Consider the following 19,615-nt stretch of genomic DNA (forward strand, 5'->3'; position numbering starts at 1 on the left):
TCCTGAACTCATAACTCCATGACTTCTTGGCTATGTTGCTTCTCCTTGTTGTTATACACCAAACTAAGAAATGCTAACAATCCAATGACTGTAAACATAGCCTATTGTGTAAATGTGTTGATAGTGCTGGTGAAAGTTCTCAGGTGGGCTAGTTCAGCGTTTTAATTTCTCAACCGGCAGTGACGTCAGCCCGTCAATTGTACGCACAGTGCGCAAACTGGCAGAAACCACTGCAGGACACTCTTAATGTTCTCCCGAAACGATGTGTCAACCACCGGACAGAGGATAAACACGAAGCTAAACCACGAGACAGGTCAGGCGCACCACTTAGACTATTTGAACATTACTGTCATGATGGGGGAAACGTAAGCTAAGCTAGGAAGCTGTTAGCTAGTGGTTTGCACTGCAGAAGAAGAGGATACAGGGGCTAAATGGATAACCATGGCAACAGCAGCAGCAGGAGAAGCGTTGAGCAGCAGCTTACGACAGCGATATAAACACTGAACACAGACCGGGAAGGCATCATACATCCGCCGACCGAAAGGCAAGTGTCGCTGCAGGTTGTAAAGCCAAAGCCTTGTGGATATTAATTAGACAGTGGTGGACACTGGGTATTGCGTGGAGATTCTCAGCGCATCAGTGAGCAAGGTAAGGTTTGTTACATTGTATTATAGCTATCCTCATTGTCCACCACAGTGTAGTGAGACAGACGGAGAATATAACGGGCCGGCTGTTGCTTGCTGCTGTATTGTGAAACGGATAATGTTTTGACGAGATTGTAACAGACCCGACCGCTAAATTGTTGTTAAAGCGCCAGCTCCTAATTTAGTTACGGTTAAAAGTTCGACGAGTCTATAATAGCAGAATTGGCTATAGCAGCAGCATGCATGCTATGCACGCACGCACGCAGGCACTGACACACACGCACATACACACACACAGAGCAAATCGTTTTATGGACATTATTTGGCAAACACCCATAGCTGCTTTGTCATTTGAAATAGTTTGGGTGTTGATTTAGTGTGATTTATCTAACCACAACTGACAGGACTTAGACCCCCCCCCCCCCCCCCCCCCCCCCATCATAATTCAATACATGCGGAGCTGTTGGACCAATATTTGGAATAACGCAATAACAATGATCGTCTACCTAGCAAGAATCACTATGAACTATGTTGCTATCACATACAGTTGAAGTCGGAAGTTTGCATACACCTAGCCAAATACATTTAAACTCAGTTTTTCACAATTCCTGACATTTCATCCTAGTAAAAATTCCCTGTCGTAGGTCAGTTGGGAATACCACTTTATTTTAAGAATGTGAAATGTCAGAATAATAGTAGAGAGAATGATTTATTTCATCTTTTATTTCTTTCATCACATTCCCAGTGGGTGGGTCAGAAGTTTACATACACTCAATTAGTATTTGGTAGCATTGCCTTTAAATTGTTTAACTTTGGTCAAACGTTTCTGGTAGCCTCCCACAATAAACTGGGTGAATTTTGGCCCATTCCTCCTGACAGAGCTGGTGTAACTGAATCAGGTCTGTAGGCCTCCTTGCTCACACACACTTTTTCAGTTCTGCCCACACATTTTTGATGGGATTGAGGTCAGGGCTTTGTGATGGCCACTCCAATACCTTGACTTTGTTGTCCTTAAGCCATTTTGCCTCAACTTTGGAAGTATGCTTGGGGTCATTGTCCATTTGGAAGACCCATTTGCGACAAAGCTTTAACTTCCTGACTAATGTCTTGAGATGTTGCTTCAATATATCCCCATAATGTTCCCATCTCATGATGCCATCTATTTTGTGAAGTGCACCAGACCCTCCTGCAGCAAAGCACCCCCACAACATGATGCTGCCACCCCCGTGCTTCACTGTTGGGATGGTGTTCTTCGGCTTGCAATCCTCCCCCTTTTTCCTCCAAACATAATGATGGTCATTATGGCCAAACAGTTCTATTTTTGTTTCATCAGACCAGAGGACTTTTCTCCAAAAAGTACGATCTTTTTCCCCATGTGCAATTGCAAACTGTAGTTTGGCTTTTTTATGGCGGTTTTGGAGCAGTGGCTTCTTCCTTGCTGAGCTGCCTTTCAGGTTATGCTGATATAGGACTCGTTTTACTGTGGATATAGATTATTTTGTATCTGTTTCCTCCAGCATCATCACAAGGTCCTTTGCTGTTGTTTTGGGATTGATTTGCACTTTTCGCCCCAAAGTACGTTCATCTCTAGGAGACAGAATGCGTCTCCTTCCTGAGCGGTATGACATCTGCGTGGTCCCATGCTGTTTATACTTGCGTACTATTGTTTGTACAGATGAACGTGGTACCTTCAGGTGTTTGGAAATTGCTCCCAAGGATGAACCAGACTTGTGGAGGTCTACAGTTTTTTTCTGAGGTCTTGGCTGATTTCTTTTGATTTTCCCATGATGTCAAGCAAAGAGGCACTGAGTTTGAAGGTAGGCCGTGAAATACATCCACAGGTACATCTCCAATTGACAAAAATTATGTCAATTAGCATATCAGAAGCTTCTAAAGCCATGAAATCATTTTCTGGAATTTTCCAATCTGTTTAAAGGCACAGTCAACTTAGTTTATGTAAACATCTGACCCATTGGAATTATGATACAGTGAATTATAAGTGAAATAATCTGCCTGTAAACAACTTCTGGAAAAATTACTTATGTCATGCACAATGTAGATGTCCTAACCGACTTGACAAAACTATATTTTGTTAACAAGAAATTTGTGGAGTGGTTGAAAAACGAGTTTTAATGACTCCAACCTAAGTGTATGTAAACTTCCAACTTCAACTGTAGGTTATTCTATGCTAGTAGCCTATGTTAGGTTATACATTAGATAATATAAGTATAAAAATAAATGAGCTTATAAAGTTAAGGACTTCAGACATTTCCATGTCAGTGATGGTAGTCAGGTGCAGTGGATTCCTAATAGCCTACTTCTATGACTGAAGGTCTGCTTAGCGGAGGGCAGGTGCTTTGTCTACTGCACACTGCATGCAGCTGTCCGCTTGGTGAACAGTCTACTCTCCTAGTATTTCAGCAGACCCACACAGCAGATTCCTGAAGTGGTAAAACAATGATTTTCCAGCTAACTTCAACCCACCTTGGTCCATCCTCTCCGTGCTAAGTGTAGTCAGACCACATGGGACCTTCGTGTGGAGACAGCATAGATGCTTTTCACAGTCTGCAGTTAGACATCTTATTCCACCACCCTCAACCCTCCAACATCTGTATGAACAGCCCCAACCACTGTATGAACAGCCCCAACTACTGTATCAACAGCCCCAACCACTATACGAACAGCCCCAACCACTGTATCAACAGCCCCAACCACTATACGAACAGCCCCAACCACTGTATCAACAGCCCCAACCACTGTATCAACAGCCCCAACCACTGTATCAACAGCCCCAACCACTGTATCAACAGCCCCAACCACTGTATCAACAGCCCCAACCACTGTACTAACAGCCCCAACCACTGTATCAACAGCCCCAACCACTGTACTAACAGCCCCAACCACTGTATCAACAGCCCCAACCACTATACGAACAGCCCCAACCACTGTATCAACAGCCCCAACCACTGTATCAACAGCCCCAACCACTATACGAACAGCCCCAACCACTGTATCAACAGCCCCAACCACTGTACTAACAGCCCCAACCACTGTATCAACAGCCCCAACCACTGTACCAACAGCCCCAACCACTGTACCAACAGCCCCAACCACTGTATCAACAGCCCCAACCACTGTATCAACAGCCCCAACCACTGTACCAACAGCCCCAACCACTGTACCAACAGCCCCAACCACTGTATCAACAGCCCCAACCACTATACCAACAGCCCCAACCACTGTATCAACAGCCCCAACAGCCCCGACCACTGTATCAACAGCCCCAACCACTATACCAACAGCCCCAACCACTGTATCAACAGCCCCAACCACTATACCAACAGCCCCAACCACTGTATCAACAGCCCCAACCACTATATCAACAGCCCCAACCACTGTATCAACAGCCCCAACCACTGTATCAACAGCTCCAACAGCCCCAACCACTGTATCAACAGCCCCAACCACTGTATCAACAGCCCCAACCACTGTATCAACAGCCCCAACCACTATACGAACAGCCCCAACCACTGTATCAACAGCCCCAACCACTATACGAACAGCCCCAACCACTATACGAACAGCCCCAACCACTGTATCAACAGCCCCAACCACTATACGAACAGCCCCAACCACTATACGAACAGCCCCAACCACTGTACCAACAGCCCCAACCACTGTATCAACAGCCCCAACCACTGTATCAACAGCCCCAACCACTGTACTAACAGCCCCAACCACTGTATCAACAGCCCCAACCACTGTATCAACAGGCCCAACCACTATACGAACAGCCCCAACCACTGTATCAACAGCCCCAACCACTGTATCAACAGCCCCAACAGCCCCAACCACTGTATCAACAGGCCCAACCACTATACGAACAGCCCCAACCACTGTATCAACAGCCCCAACCACTGTATCAACAGCCCCAACCACTGTACCAACAGCCCCAATCCACTGTATCGACAGCCCCAACAGCCCCAACCACTGTATCAACAGCCCCAACAGCCCCAACCACTGTATCAACAGCCCCAACCACTGTATCAACAGCCCCAACCACTGTATCAACAGCCCCAACCACTGTATAAACAGCCCCAATCCACTGTATCAACAGCCCCAACCACTATACGAACAGCCCCAACCACTGTATCAACAGCCCCAACCACTGTATCAACAGCCCCAACCACTGTATCAACAGCCCCAACCACTGTATAAACAGCCCCAACCACTGTATCAACAGCCCCAACCACTGTATCAACAGCCCCAACCACTATACGAACAGCCCCAACCACTGTATAAACAGCCCCAATCCACTGTATCAACAGCCCCAACCACTATACGAACAGCCCCAACCACTGTATAAACAGCCCCAACCACTGTATCAACAGCCCCAACCACTGTACTAACAGCCCCAACCACTGTATAAACAGCCCCAACCACTGTATCAACAGCCCCAACCACTGTATCAACAGCCCCAACCACTGTACCAACAGCCCCAACCACTGTATCAACAGCCCCAACCACTGTACTAACAGCCCCAACCACTGTATCAACAGCCCCAACCACTGTACCAACAGCCCCAACCACTGTATCAACAGCCCCAACCACTGTATCAACAGCCCCAACCACTGTATCAACAGCCCCAACCACTGTACCAACAGCCCCAACCACTGTACCAACAGCCCCAACCACTGTACCAACAGCCCCAACCACTGTACCAACAGCCCCAACCACTGTACCAACAGCCCCAACCACTGTACTAACAGCCCCAACCACTGTATCAACAGCCCCAACCACTGTATCAACAGCACCAACCACTATACGAACAGCCCCAACCACTATACGAACAGCCCCAACCACTGTATCAACAGCCCCAACAGCCCCAACCACTGTATCAACAGCCCCAACCACTGTATCAACAGCCCCAACCACTATACGAACAGCCCCAACCACTATACGAACAGCCCCAACCACTATATCAACAGCCCCAACCACTGTACCAACAGCCCCAACCACTGTATCAACAGCCCCAACCACTGTATCAACAGCCCCAACCACTGTATCAACAGCCCCAACCACTGTATCAACAGCCCCAACCACTGTATCAACAGCCCCAACCACTGTACGAACAGCCCCAACCACTGTATCAACAGCCCCAACCACTATACGAACAGCCCCAACCACTATACGAACAGCCCCAACCACTGTATCAACAGCCCCAACCACTATACGAACAGCCCCAACCACTATACGAACAGCCCCAACCACTGTACCAACAGCCCCAACCACTGTATCAACAGCCCCAACCACTGTATCAACAGCCCCAACCACTGTACTAACAGCCCCAACCACTGTATCAACAGCCCCAACCACTGTATCAACAGGCCCAACCACTATACGAACAGCCCCAACCACTGTATCAACAGCCCCAACCACTGTATCAACAGCCCCAACAGCCCCAACCACTGTATCAACAGGCCCAACCACTATACGAACAGCCCCAACCACTGTATCAACAGCCCCAACCACTGTATCAACAGCCCCAACCACTGTACCAACAGCCCCAATCCACTGTATCGACAGCCCCAACAGCCCCAACCACTGTATCAACAGCCCCAACAGCCCCAACCACTGTATCAACAGCCCCAACCACTGTATCAACAGCCCCAACCACTGTATCAACAGCCCCAACCACTGTATAAACAGCCCCAATCCACTGTATCAACAGCCCCAACCACTATACGAACAGCCCCAACCACTGTATCAACAGCCCCAACCACTGTATCAACAGCCCCAACCACTGTATCAACAGCCCCAACCACTGTATAAACAGCCCCAACCACTGTATCAACAGCCCCAACCACTGTATCAACAGCCCCAACCACTATACGAACAGCCCCAACCACTGTATAAACAGCCCCAATCCACTGTATCAACAGCCCCAACCACTATACGAACAGCCCCAACCACTGTATAAACAGCCCCAACCACTGTATCAACAGCCCCAACCACTGTACTAACAGCCCCAACCACTGTATAAACAGCCCCAACCACTGTATCAACAGCCCCAACCACTGTATCAACAGCCCCAACCACTGTACCAACAGCCCCAACCACTGTATCAACAGCCCCAACCACTGTACTAACAGCCCCAACCACTGTATCAACAGCCCCAACCACTGTACCAACAGCCCCAACCACTGTATCAACAGCCCCAACCACTGTATCAACAGCCCCAACCACTGTATCAACAGCCCCAACCACTGTACCAACAGCCCCAACCACTGTACCAACAGCCCCAACCACTGTACCAACAGCCCCAACCACTGTACCAACAGCCCCAACCACTGTACCAACAGCCCCAACCACTGTACTAACAGCCCCAACCACTGTATCAACAGCCCCAACCACTGTATCAACAGCACCAACCACTATACGAACAGCCCCAACCACTATACGAACAGCCCCAACCACTGTATCAACAGCCCCAACAGCCCCAACCACTGTATCAACAGCCCCAACCACTGTATCAACAGCCCCAACCACTATACGAACAGCCCCAACCACTATACGAACAGCCCCAACCACTATATCAACAGCCCCAACCACTGTACCAACAGCCCCAACCACTGTATCAACAGCCCCAACAGCCCCAACCACTGTACCAACAGCCCCAACCACTGTATCAACAGCCCCAACCACTGTATCAACAGCCCCAACCACTATACGAACAGCCCCAACCACTATATCAACAGCCCCAACCACTATACGAACAGCCCCAACCACTGTTTTCTTTAAACATTTTCTTTAACCTTTATTTTACTAGGCAAGTCAGTTAAGAACAAATTCTTATTTACAATGACGATCTAGGAACAGTGGGTTAACTGCCTTGTTCAGGGGCAGAACGACAGATTTTTACCTTGTCAGCTCAGGGATTCAATCTAGCAACCTTTCCTTGGCTAGTTGGATGAGTTGATGAGGTGAATTGCTATTATAAATTATATTAGAGTCTTTGGATGAATACTAGATCATGTTATCAGCACAGAACAAGTCACTGCAACCCCCCACCCGCTCTCCACCCTTCCTCAAATGTATGTGTGACTCTGATCTAAACAAAGTATTTCTACAGTAGCTAATGTCCTTAGAAGAACTTGGCACAGAGTTCACTATCACATGATTTACATAATCCTCTCTCTCCTTTACACTGTCAGTCAGACTCTCTCTGTATCACATCTGTGTCCTTCTGCTCCTTTCCTTACGAGGTGCTTTATTCATAAGGATGGTGGCTTGTATTAGTCCATTGTTTCAATAGTCCATTGTTTCATTAGTCCATTGTTGATGTTGTCCCAAGATGCAAAATGCATCATACGGGGATCATTTCTGTAATTTGAAAGATACATATGTTGAAAACTTGAGTGCTGACAAGCAAAACATTTTGGGACTATGTCAACAAAGGACTATTGAAACAAGTACCAAAATATAGTTTTCCTTTAAGAAGCGGGTAGTTCATGCATCTCATATAGCCTAGTTCCAGTCGGTGCATGGAGAAACAGATTAGTGTACAACTCCAGTATAGGCTACTGGTAGTCTTGTAACTCAGCAATACATTTAGGCTACTAGGTCTTAAAACCAAGAAAATAGCTATTTCATTTATTGTGTGGCATATAAGGATACCAGTGTGTTGGAGTGTTTTTTCTGCGGGATGATGTTTTTTTATTCCAGTTTGTTGTATTTATTCGTAGGGATGGTGTCTTTGTCTTTCGTTGTAGCCTGCCCAATGAGATGAGGGTTAATTCCTGTCATGTGACGATGGTGTGTAAACATTTAACCGGTTGTCATGGCACTGTGACTGTGCTATGATTACACCTACGCTTGGCCCGTTGTCTCAGTTATGCCGATCCAAATACTCACTCCAAATATAGGCAAGTAGCTACAGTAGGCTGCTACACTCTGAGTAATGTCCCCCTCTGATCCTGAGATACGCTATATATACAAAGGTATGTGAACACCCCTTAAAATTCGTGGATTCGGCTATTTCAGCCACAACTGTTGCTGACAGGTGTATAAAATCGAACACACAGCAATGCAATCTCCATAGACAAACCTTGCAGTAGAATGGCCTTACTGAAGAGTTCAGTGACCTTCAACGTGGCACCGTCATAGGATACCACCTTTCCAACAAGTCAGTTCGTCACATTTCTGCCCTGCTGGAGCTGCACCGGTCAGCTGTAAGTGCTGTTGTTGTGAAGTGGAAACGTCTAGGAGCAACAGTGGCTCAGCCGCGAAGTGGTAGGCCACGCAAGCCCACAGAACGGGACTGCCGAGTGCTGAAGCGCGTAGCGCATAAAACTTGTCTGTCCTCGTTTGCAACACTCAATACTGAGTTCCAAACTGCCTCTGGAAGCAAGCCAGCACAATAACTGTTGGGAGCTTCATGAAATGGGTTTCCATGGCCAAGCAGCCGCACACACGCCTAAGTGTGGGCTGGAGTGGTGTAAAGCTCGCCGCCATTAAACTCTTGAACAGTGGAAACGTGTTCTCTGGTGGGACGAATCACACTTCACCATATGGCAGTCCGACGGACGAATCTGGGTTTGGCATATGCCAGGAGAACGCTACGTGCCTGAATGCATAGTGCCAACTGTAAAGTTTGGTGGAGGAGGACTAATGGTCTGGGTGTTAAGGCTGTCGCTTTCCTCATCCTCGGATGAGGTGAGGAGAGAAGGATCTTCAGACCAAAATGCGGAGTCAGGGAAATAAGCCATCTTTATTAAAAATACGACGGCCACTAAACAAAACAAAACACTTTCAAAACTTACAAAATAACAAAACGTAACGAACGGAACCTGAACATAAACTTACATCGACAAACGTAAACTCACGAACAGGAACGTTACATCGAAACGTACGAACAGCCAAACAGTCCCGATAGTGAATAACATCGAACACAACGAAGACATCACAGGAGACAATCACCCACAAACAAACAGTGAGAATGCCCTACCTAAATATGACTCTTAATTAGAGGCAAACGCAAACCACCTGCCTCTAATCAAGAGCCATACCAGGCAAACAAAACCAACATAGAAACAGATAACATAGACTGCCCACCCAAAACTAACGCCCTGACCATAAACACATAAAAACAACATAAAACAGGTCAGGACTGTTACAGTACCCCCCCCCTCAAGGTGCGAACGCCGGGCGCACCAGCACAAAGTCCAGGGGAGGGTCCGGGTGGGCAGTTGACCACGGTGGTGGTTCCGGCTCAGGACGCTGTCCCCATACCACCATAGTCACTCCCCTCTTCTGTCTACCCCTTCTAATGACCACCCTAACACTACCCTCCCCTAAATAAACGGCCAGCACCGGAACAAGGGGCAGCACCGGGACAATGGGCAGCACCGGGACAAGGGGTAGCACCGGAACAAGGGGCAGCACCAGGATAAGGACCAGCACCGGAATAAGGGACAGCACCGGGACAAGGGGCAGCACCGGGACAAGGGGCAGCACCGGGACAAGGGGCAGCACCGGGACAAGGGGCAGCACCGGGACAAGGGGCAGCACCAGGATAAGGACCAGCACCGGAATAAGGGACAGCACCGGGACAAGGGGCAGCACCGGGACAAGGGGCAGCACCGGGACAAGGGGCAGCACCGGGACAAGGGGCAGCACCGGGACAAGGGGCAGCACCGGGACAAGGGGCAGCACCGGGACAAGGGGCAACACCGGGACAAGGGGCAACACCGGGACAAGGGGCAGCACCGGGACAAGGGGCAACACCGGGACAAGGGGCAGATCCCGGCTGAAGGACTCTGGCAGGTCCTGTTTGGACGGCTCTGGCAGGTCTTGGCTGGACGGCTCTGGCAGGTCCATGCAGGCTGACGGCTCTCGACACTCATGGCAGACTGACGGCTCTCTACGCTCATGGCAGGCTGACGGCTCTCGACGCTCATGGCAGGCTGACGGCTCTAGCGGCTCCTGTCTGGCTGACGGCTCTAGCGGCTCCTGTCTGGCGGATGGCTCTGTAGGCTCATGGCAGACGGGCGGCTTTGCAGGCTCATGGCAGACGGGCGGCTTTGCAGGCTCATGGCAGACGGATGGCTCAGACGGCGCTGGGGAGACGGATGGCTCAGATGGCGCTGGAGAGACGGATGGCTCAGATGGCGCTGGGGAGACGGATGGCTCAGATGGCGCTGGGGAGACGGATGGCTCAGATGGCGCTGGGGAGACGGATGGCTCAGATGGCGCTGGGGAGACGGATGGCTCAGATGGCGCTGGGGAGACAGATAGCTCTGTAGGGAGGAGAAGGAGAGACAGCCTGGTGCGTGGTCTAGGCACCGGCTGCGCTGGAGAGGAGGAAACAGCAGGAGAGAGAACCCGGAGAGACAGCCTGGTACGGGGGGCTGCCACCGGAGGACTGGTACATGGAGGTGGCACCGGGTCTACCGGACCGTGAAGGAGGACACGTGCTCTTGAGCACCGAGCCTCCCCAACCCTACCAGGTTGAATGGACCCCGTAGCCCTGCCAGTGCGGCGAGGTGGAATAGCCCGCACTGGGCTATGCAGGCGAACCGGGGACACCACCTGTAAGGCTGGTGCCATGTACACCGGCCCGAGGAGACGTACTGGAGACCAGCTACGTTGGGCCGGCTTCATGGCACCCGGCTCGATGCCCAACCTAGCCCTCCCAGTGCGGCAAGGTGGAATAGCCCGCACTGGGCTAAGCACGCGTACTGGGGACACCGTGCGCTTTACCGCATAACACGGTGTCTTACCAGTACGACGCCTTCTACCTCCACGGTAAGCACGGGGAGTTTGCTCGGGTATCTTACCCGGCTTTGCCACACCCCTCGTGTGCCCCCCCCCAAGAAATTTTTTGGTCTTACTCACGGGCTCCCAACCGCGTCGTCGCGCTGCCTCCTCATACCAGCGCCGCTCAGCCTTCGCTGCTTCCAATTCCTCCTTTGGACGGCGATATTCCCCTGGTTGAGCCCAAGGTCCTCTACCGTCCAAGATCTCCTCCCAAGTCCAGAAGTTCCTGTTGCTCCGTCGAGCATTCCCATACCGCTTGGTCTCTGTTTGTAGGTGGGTGATTCTGTTAAGGCTGTCGCTTTCCTCATCCTCGGATGAGGTGAGGAGAGAAGGATCTTCAGACCAAAATGCGGAGTCAGGGAAATAAGCCATCTTTATTAAAAATACGACGGCCACTAAACAAAACAAAACACTTTCAAAACTTACAAAATAACAAAACGTAACGAACGGAACCTGAACATAAACTTACATCGACAAACGTAAAATCACGAACAGGAACGTTACATCGAAACGTACGAACAGCCAAACAGTCCCGATAGTGAATAACATCGAACACAACGAAGACATCACAGGAGACAATCACCCACAAACAAACAGTGAGAATGCCCTACCTAAATATGACTCTTAATTAGAGGCAAACGCAAACCACCTGCCTCTAATCAAGAGCCATACCAGGCAAACAAAACCAACATAGAAACAGATAACATAGACTGCCCACCCAAAACTAACGCCCTGACCATAAACACATAAAAACAACATAAAACAGGTCAGGACTGTTACACTGGGGTTGTTTTTCATTGTTCCCGCTAGGCCCCTTAGTTCCAGTCAAGAAAAATCTTAACACTACAGCATACAATTATATTCTAGACGATTTCATACAGAAATGGTTTGTTGAGATCAGTGTGGAAGAACTTGACTGGCCTGCACAGAGCCCTGACCTCAACCCAATTAAACACCTTTGGGATGAATTGGAACACCGGCTGCGAGCCAGGCCTAATTGCCAAACATCAGTGCCCGACTTCACTAATGCTCTTGTGGCTGAATGGAAGCAAGTCCCCGTAGCAATGTTCCAACATCTAGTGGAAAGCCTTCCAAGGAGAGTGGAGGCTGTTATAGCAGCAAAGGGGGTACCAACTCCATTCTAATGCCCATGATTTTGGAATGAGATGTTCTACAAAAAGATGTCTACATACTTTTGGTCATGTAGTGTATGTGTTATACTGTGATGTCAGAAGTAAAAGCAGAGAAGGTAGCCTACCTGCAGACTCTGTAGTCTCAGCATTGTGGCGAGGAAGAACATTTGAATCAATGTTTTGACTGCGGATGTTCTTTCTAGACCATTTCAGGTCTACCAACCTATTTTTACACCAACCTTATGTAAAAAAAATATTAAGACTGTACTGGGTTTTGTCTTTATTTCAGTTACTTAAATGTCTATTTGCCAGCTTAACATCCAAGCCAGTTCAGTGAGAGAAGAGCCAGGGGCTTGTTTTGCTTGTTGTGGTTGAGAGATTAGTGGTGACCAACTCAAGTCCCCCCATAGAGCCCCAGCCTCAGTAGTGTAACCTGTAATAGCCTCATAGAGCCCCAGCCTCAGTAGTGTAACCTGTAATAGACTCATAGAGCCCCAGTCTCAGTAGTGTAACCTGTAATAGCCTCATAGAGCCCCAGCCTCAGTAGTGTAACCTGTAATAGCCTCATAGAGCCCCAGCCTCAGTAGTTTAACCTGTAATAGACTCATAGAGCCCCAGTCTCAGTAGTGTAACCTGTAATAGACTCATAGAGCCCCAGTCTCAGTAGTGTAACCTGTAATAGCCTCATAGAGCCCCAGCCTCAGTAGTGTAACCTGTAATAGCCTCATAGAGCCCCAGCCTCAGTAGTTTAACCTGTAATAGACTCATAGAGCCCCAGTCTCAGTAGTGTAACCTGTAATAGCCTCATAGAGCCCCAGCCTCAGTAGTGTAACCTGTAATAGCCTCATAGAGCCCCAGTCTCAGTAGTGTAATCTGTAATAGCCTCATAGAGCCCCAGTCTCAGTAGTGTAACCTGTAATGGCCTCATAGAGCCCCAGTCTCAGTAGTGTAACCTGTAATAGCCTCATAGAGCCCCAGTCTCAGTAGTGTAACCTGTAATAGACTCATAGAGCCCCAGTCTCAGTAGTGTAACCTGTAATAGCCTCATAGAGCCCCAGTCTCAGTAGTGTAACCTGTAATAGCCTCATAGAGCCCCAGTCTCAGTAGTGTAACCTGTAATAGCCTCATAGAGCCCCAGCCTCAGTAGTGTAACCTGTAATAGCCTCATAGAGCCCCAGTCTCAGTAGTGTAACCTGTAATAGACTCATAGAGCCCCAGCCTCAGTAGTGTAACCTGTAATAGCCTCATAGAGCCCCAGCCTCAGTAGTGTAACCTGTAATAGCCTCATAGAGCCCCAGCCTCAGTAGTGTAATAGCACTCAGCATTACTTAGTCATCTGAAATAGTGTCTGTAACCCAAGCAGGTGGCACTTTGTCATGATTAGTTTAATGATTTTTATCAGCTAGCTCATCAGAATCGTAGGATATGGCCACAAGCAGCAGCACATTAGAGGGCCTATTGTAATTGGACTTCAGAGCATCCCCATCAGCTACTAGCATGGTAAATGATGAAGATCATACTGGACAACAATCTGCAGGTCCTAATATTCTGTCTAGACTTCATCTGTTTTAACACTTGAGTTACAGTGTGTGTGAAGGTAACTTTGAATCACAGAGGGTCTGAGTTGTACACAGAGCAACAATCTATCTGGCTTATCTCGTACATACAGTAAGCTTCATTTAACACCCCCCCCCCAAAAAAAAAATTAATAATAATAATAATAAAAAAAATATATATATATAAAAAAAAAAGAAAAGCTTCATTTAACTGACTATAAAGACAACATTTTGATTGAAAGGAGAGATCAGGTGAGACAAGGCCACAGCAATTGACCCAGCTGGAGAAGTGCAGGTCAGGGACAATGTGACAATGACAGAATCTAGCAGCACCTGTTCAATTCTATGGTTCAATGCACACTCTGTGCAAGCAGGCCCACACATCTCTTCTATTGCTATAGTGACTACCACACTGCTATAGTGTCAGCAGTAAACTTTGAAATGGAAGCTGATGGCTCAACAGAGTGGTAGAGACGAGGTGGTAAGTTCCTTTTTTCATCATCGACATCATCATCAACGTCATCATTAGTATCGTCGTCATCATCATCATCAGCATCGACATCATCATTAGTATCGTCGTCACGTGGTCCCGTGTGGCTCAGTTGGTAGAGCATGGCGCTTGCAACGCCAGGGTTGTGGGTTAATTTCCCACGGGGGGACCAGGATGAATATGTATGAACTTTCCAATTTGTAAGTCGCTCTGGATAAGAGCGTCTGCTAAATGACTTAAATGTAAAATGTAAATGTCATCATCATCATCATCATCATCGGCATCATCATTAGTATCGTCGTCGGCATCATCATCATCATCAGCAGCGCTAACAGACGAGCTCAGTAGAAATAAGGAAATTATTGTAGACATGTAATACCCTTGAAACTGTTTGTGTGTGTGGATCACAGGGATCCTATCAAAGTTCTATGTAATTCTATGGTGTGTAGAGACGGTGCCTGTGACCTATTGAATTGTCCTAAAATGTCATTCAGTCATTGATCAATTTCTGCTGAGGTTGATAACCAGGGGAGAGAATTCAGCCTCCGCTATATACAGTACTTCTGCTGGCAGTGAACATGATCTAGCGGTTACACTGGGAGTGTGTGTGAGTGTGTGAGAGAGAGAGGAGAGAGAGAGAGAGAGAGAGAGAGAGAGAGAGAGAGAGAGAGAGAGAGAGAGAGAGAGAGAGAGAGAGATTGAATGATATGCATCCGCCTGTGTTTCTGTAAGGCACACAGTGTTCAGTCCCAGCTGTAGCCTGTATATCCCAGACTGAGGGAAATGTGAGGGAAATGCAGAGCGCCTGCTTTTGACTACATTTTTTGCAGAGCGCCTGCTTTTGACTACATTTTTTGACTACACCTGACAACAGCTGACTAGAACTGGGCTTAAGCGAAACGTGAGAAAAATTTGACTTAACCAAATACATTACACATTTTCCATTGTGTTATACACTCTTAGAAAACAAGTGCTATCTAGAACCTAAAAGGGTTTTTCGGCTGTCCTCATAGGATAATCCTTTGAGGAATGCTTTTTGATTCCAGGTTGAACCCTTTAGGGTTCCATGTAAAACCCTTTCCAAAGAGGGTGTGATATGGAACCCAAAAGGGTTCTACCTGGAACCAAAAAGGGTGCTCCTAGGGGACAGCCAAAGAACCCTTTCGGAACCTATTTTTCTAAGAGTGTACAGTAGATAACTAAAGAGCAACACACTGTCACAGAACCCAGAGGACGGATGTACAATACATCACCCTTTACACAACAGCACAATATCCTCTGCATCCTCTCCCACAACAACTGTCTGAGGCTGCTGGGTCAAGGCTCTGTGTCAGGACGGGTCAATATGACCCACGGACTGGCACAGCACAAACCTCAGCACCCTATCATAATCTTTATTACAGTAGCCAGTTTCGGCAGGGGAGTGTGTATGTGCACGTGTGTGTGTGTCTGCCTGTCCCCTTACATGTCAATGTGACAGAAAAAGTAATGTCATGCAGAAGGCAGCAACGCTGTGTCACATATCTCTTCCCTCCCTGTAGGCGGTTTTCATCAGCAGCGGGATAATGAACCACACAGTACAGGAGGAGGCTTTGTTATTGTGTTTCTCAGCCTCTCTGCCTTTTAAATAGAGCAGCATCTTCTAGGCCTGGGGTTCTGAATCTGAATCACATTCTAAAAAGTTTGAAAGCCAAAGTTCCTTTTTCAGTGAGAAAATACAGACAAATTGTTTTGTTACTTTATAACACTAATCTGCACCCTGTCATTTTTATGCAGAAACATTGTCAAGATTGTGGCGTTAAAGGTGTTTTACTGGTCTTACAACTCTAGGATTTGGCATAATGGGGACGGCATATTACGTATAGTTGTTATACACGTTTCTAGCTTGAAAGACACATCAAAACAAAGGGATCACGGATAAAAACATGATCGTTCGACCCCTTAACGGGGGAAAACAGGTTTTTGCATGGGTTTTTGGAAGTTGATTTTAATGCAGATCACATAGAAAAATGCGATGCAGTATGCTTTATTTTCATTTTGTAGCTTAGTTTACTGATCGATGATGTCCTACAGGTGTGGTGGCTATGCTGTAGTTTAATGCGGCCTCATCGGTCCAACTGTGTGGCTCAGTTGGTAGAGAGAGCATGGCGCTTGCAACAGCAGGGTTGTGGGTTTGATTCCCCTTATGTTAAATGTATGCACGCCTGACTGTAAGTCCCTTTGGATAAAACCGTCCGTCCACTAAATGGCATATCTTTTGATCTTATATTTGGTAGAGTTATTACATGGGGATCAAACAAGCTGAATAGATCAACTGTTTAATAACTGTGACTCGCTAGTACAGTAGAGGTTGATCACGTCAGCATCTGGGCTTTAAATCGAGACAATAAACACGACGGCTACTACCATACTGTAGTAAAGCATGGCAGTAACAAACTTACCCATGCTATTGCTAACTATCATCGTTATTGAGAGGAAGGCTAGATTTCTGTCTTAACGACTGCGATATGTGGTTGTTTTATCAACCTAAGCTGAATGCGCTGACTGTAAGTCGCTCTGGAGAAGAGCGTCCGCCAAATGACGACAATGTAATTGGGAATGTGTCAAAGAACACAGTCTACAACATGGTATCATAATGATTAGAAAACACATTAAGGAGTGAATGGGAAGACGGTTAGATTGTGAGTCAACACTTTCACATGTACTGTAGAGCAGGAGCCGCCCCATCAATGTATAACCTTTTTCTAAAACTCCATCCCGGGTGTCTCTCCATTCATCTCAATGTTCCATGCTGAGGTTGTATGCAGTCAAGGTGCCTGTTGACTCTGTGAATAGCTTCCTGGGAGATGGACGGATCAAGGCAAACACTTCCTGAATGACTCATTGTTTGTCTAATTAGAAACCATGGTGGAGGAGGATGTGTGTGTGTGTGCGTGTGTGTGTGTGTATATATATATACATAGGAGCTTCTATATCCAGTCTGGGGTTTCCTCCCCAAATGCCAGTGTGCTTCTCACTGTGAGGCCTGAGGTCAACTGAGTCACAGAGGCTCTACAGGGAAGAAGACAAATGACTGTGTTCAATGATTAGGTGATAAATGTCATGGTTTGATTCGATTTTGATTCCTTGTGAATGCCTTTGTTTGTGAAATGATGCTTACTTGACCATGAATTCAATGATGAATCATGAAGGTACTCCTGGCTTTGTCACTGCAATCATAAAACAATGGGGCTAGTGCAATAGAGCATTTTCCACTGCAATACCGTGTGTCTTTTGTGACAACATTTTGACCCCTTGGGTCTTTCTCAGATCTTGAAATACTGTAAGTAACTGTAAATAACTGCATTATATAACTGTAAATGACTGCACATTAATAACTGTAAATAACTGCACTTTATAACTGTACTTTATAACTGTAAATAACTGCACCTTAATAACTGTAAATAACTGCACCTTATAGCTGTAAATAACTGCACCTTATAACTGTAAATAACTGCATTATATAACTGTAAATAACTGCATTATATAACTGTAAATAACTGCATTATATAACTGTAAATAACTGCACCTTATAACTATAAATAACTGCACATAATTGCACCGTATAACTGTAAATAACTGCACCTTATAATGATATACTATATTTTCTCTCTGCAGGGGATGACCTGGAACATATCATGTCTGAAGTACAGGGAACGTTGGAGTTTTCTGTAGAGCTGCACAAGTTTCACAATGTGGATCTCTTCCAGAGAGGGTGAGTGTAACGGAGGTGGACCGGTGAATCATGTCCTGTGATGAGTAACCTTGCCTTGTGACCTGAAGACTTGGGTCAGCTCCCTGGGCTATTAGTTAGGCTTTAGCTCTGAGGGCTAACACATTCCTGTGGCATGTAGGAGACTTGGGTTCAAACTACAATCTGACAGTCTCCGTCTGTATCTCTGGCTGCTTCATAGTTCATATTCATACCCACTGCCGCCGCAGTCTTAATGATAACGCTAAAATGGAAGTTATGATTTAAAAAATGGTCATCTTTATGCTGCACGGTAGGATATGTCTGAGGACAGATATGAGTGCTCTACATAGGGAATAGGGGGCTATCTGGGACACAGACACAATGAAGAATAGGGTCATCTTTATGCCCTACAGATACAGTGTATCTACTGAGAGATTATGATCTGCCATCTGGCTAGCCTCTGGGTTGTGACTCTGGCTGACGGGAAGGTCATCTTTACCCAGATTAGATTTTCCTGGGTCCAAACAGGACAGAGGGGGGATGAAGCTTTTTCATGATATAATCCTTAGCTAAACCTGAGTGCACTAATATTAGAGTTTTTATGGATTGCCATGTCTGCCATGTTTCTGCTCCGAACAGCAAGGAGGGAGTAGTTCTGATGGGAGCACAGAACAGCAAGACAGAGAGTTAGAGAGTCCAAGTGACTGATGGGAGCACAGAACAGCAAGACAGAGAGTTAGAGAGTCCAAGTGTCTGATGGTAGCACAGAACAGCAAGACAGAGAGTTAGAGAGTCCAAGTGACTGATGGGAGCACAGAACAGCAAGACAGAGAGTTAGAGAGTCCAAGTGTCTGATGGGAGCACAGAACAGCAAGACAGAGAGTTAGAGAGTCCAAGTGTCTGATGGGAGCACAGAACAGCAAGACAGAGAGTTAGAGAGTCCAAGTGTCTGATGGGAGCACAGAACAGCAAGACAGAGAGTTAGAGAGTCCAAGTGTCTGATGGGAGCACAGAACAGCAAGGAGGGAGTAGTTCTGATGGGAGCACAGAACAGCAAGACAGAGAGTTAGAGAGTCCAAGTGACTGCTGATGTAAAGATAACACTGTGCTTTGCTATTGTGAGTTTAGGAGAAATGTACATTAGAAAGACAATTAGGTTAAACATCTTATATACAGCCCTGAAAAAGCCATTCACTTGTAGGCTTCATACAAACCCTATAGAGGAGTTATTACATTAAGCA

General features: G+C 47.0%; 1 protein-coding gene across 1 annotated transcript in view; it reads left to right on the forward strand.

Annotated features, from left to right (window-relative positions):
- The first annotated feature begins 205 nt into the window (after positions 1-205).
- The window catches only part of LOC129831077 (protein FAM135B-like), a 67,371-nt gene continuing 47,961 nt past the window's right edge, over positions 206-19,615 (forward strand). Inside the window, exons 1-2 of the mRNA XM_055894102.1 lie at positions 206-648; positions 18,299-18,395. Of these exons, the coding sequence (XP_055750077.1) occupies positions 18,319-18,395 (77 nt within the window). The 5' untranslated portion in view covers positions 206-648; positions 18,299-18,318. The remainder of the gene's footprint in view (positions 649-18,298; positions 18,396-19,615) is intronic.

This window comes from Salvelinus fontinalis, chromosome 32 (assembly GCF_029448725.1).
Source record: "Salvelinus fontinalis isolate EN_2023a chromosome 32, ASM2944872v1, whole genome shotgun sequence".
NCBI lineage: Eukaryota > Metazoa > Chordata > Actinopteri > Salmoniformes > Salmonidae > Salvelinus > Salvelinus fontinalis.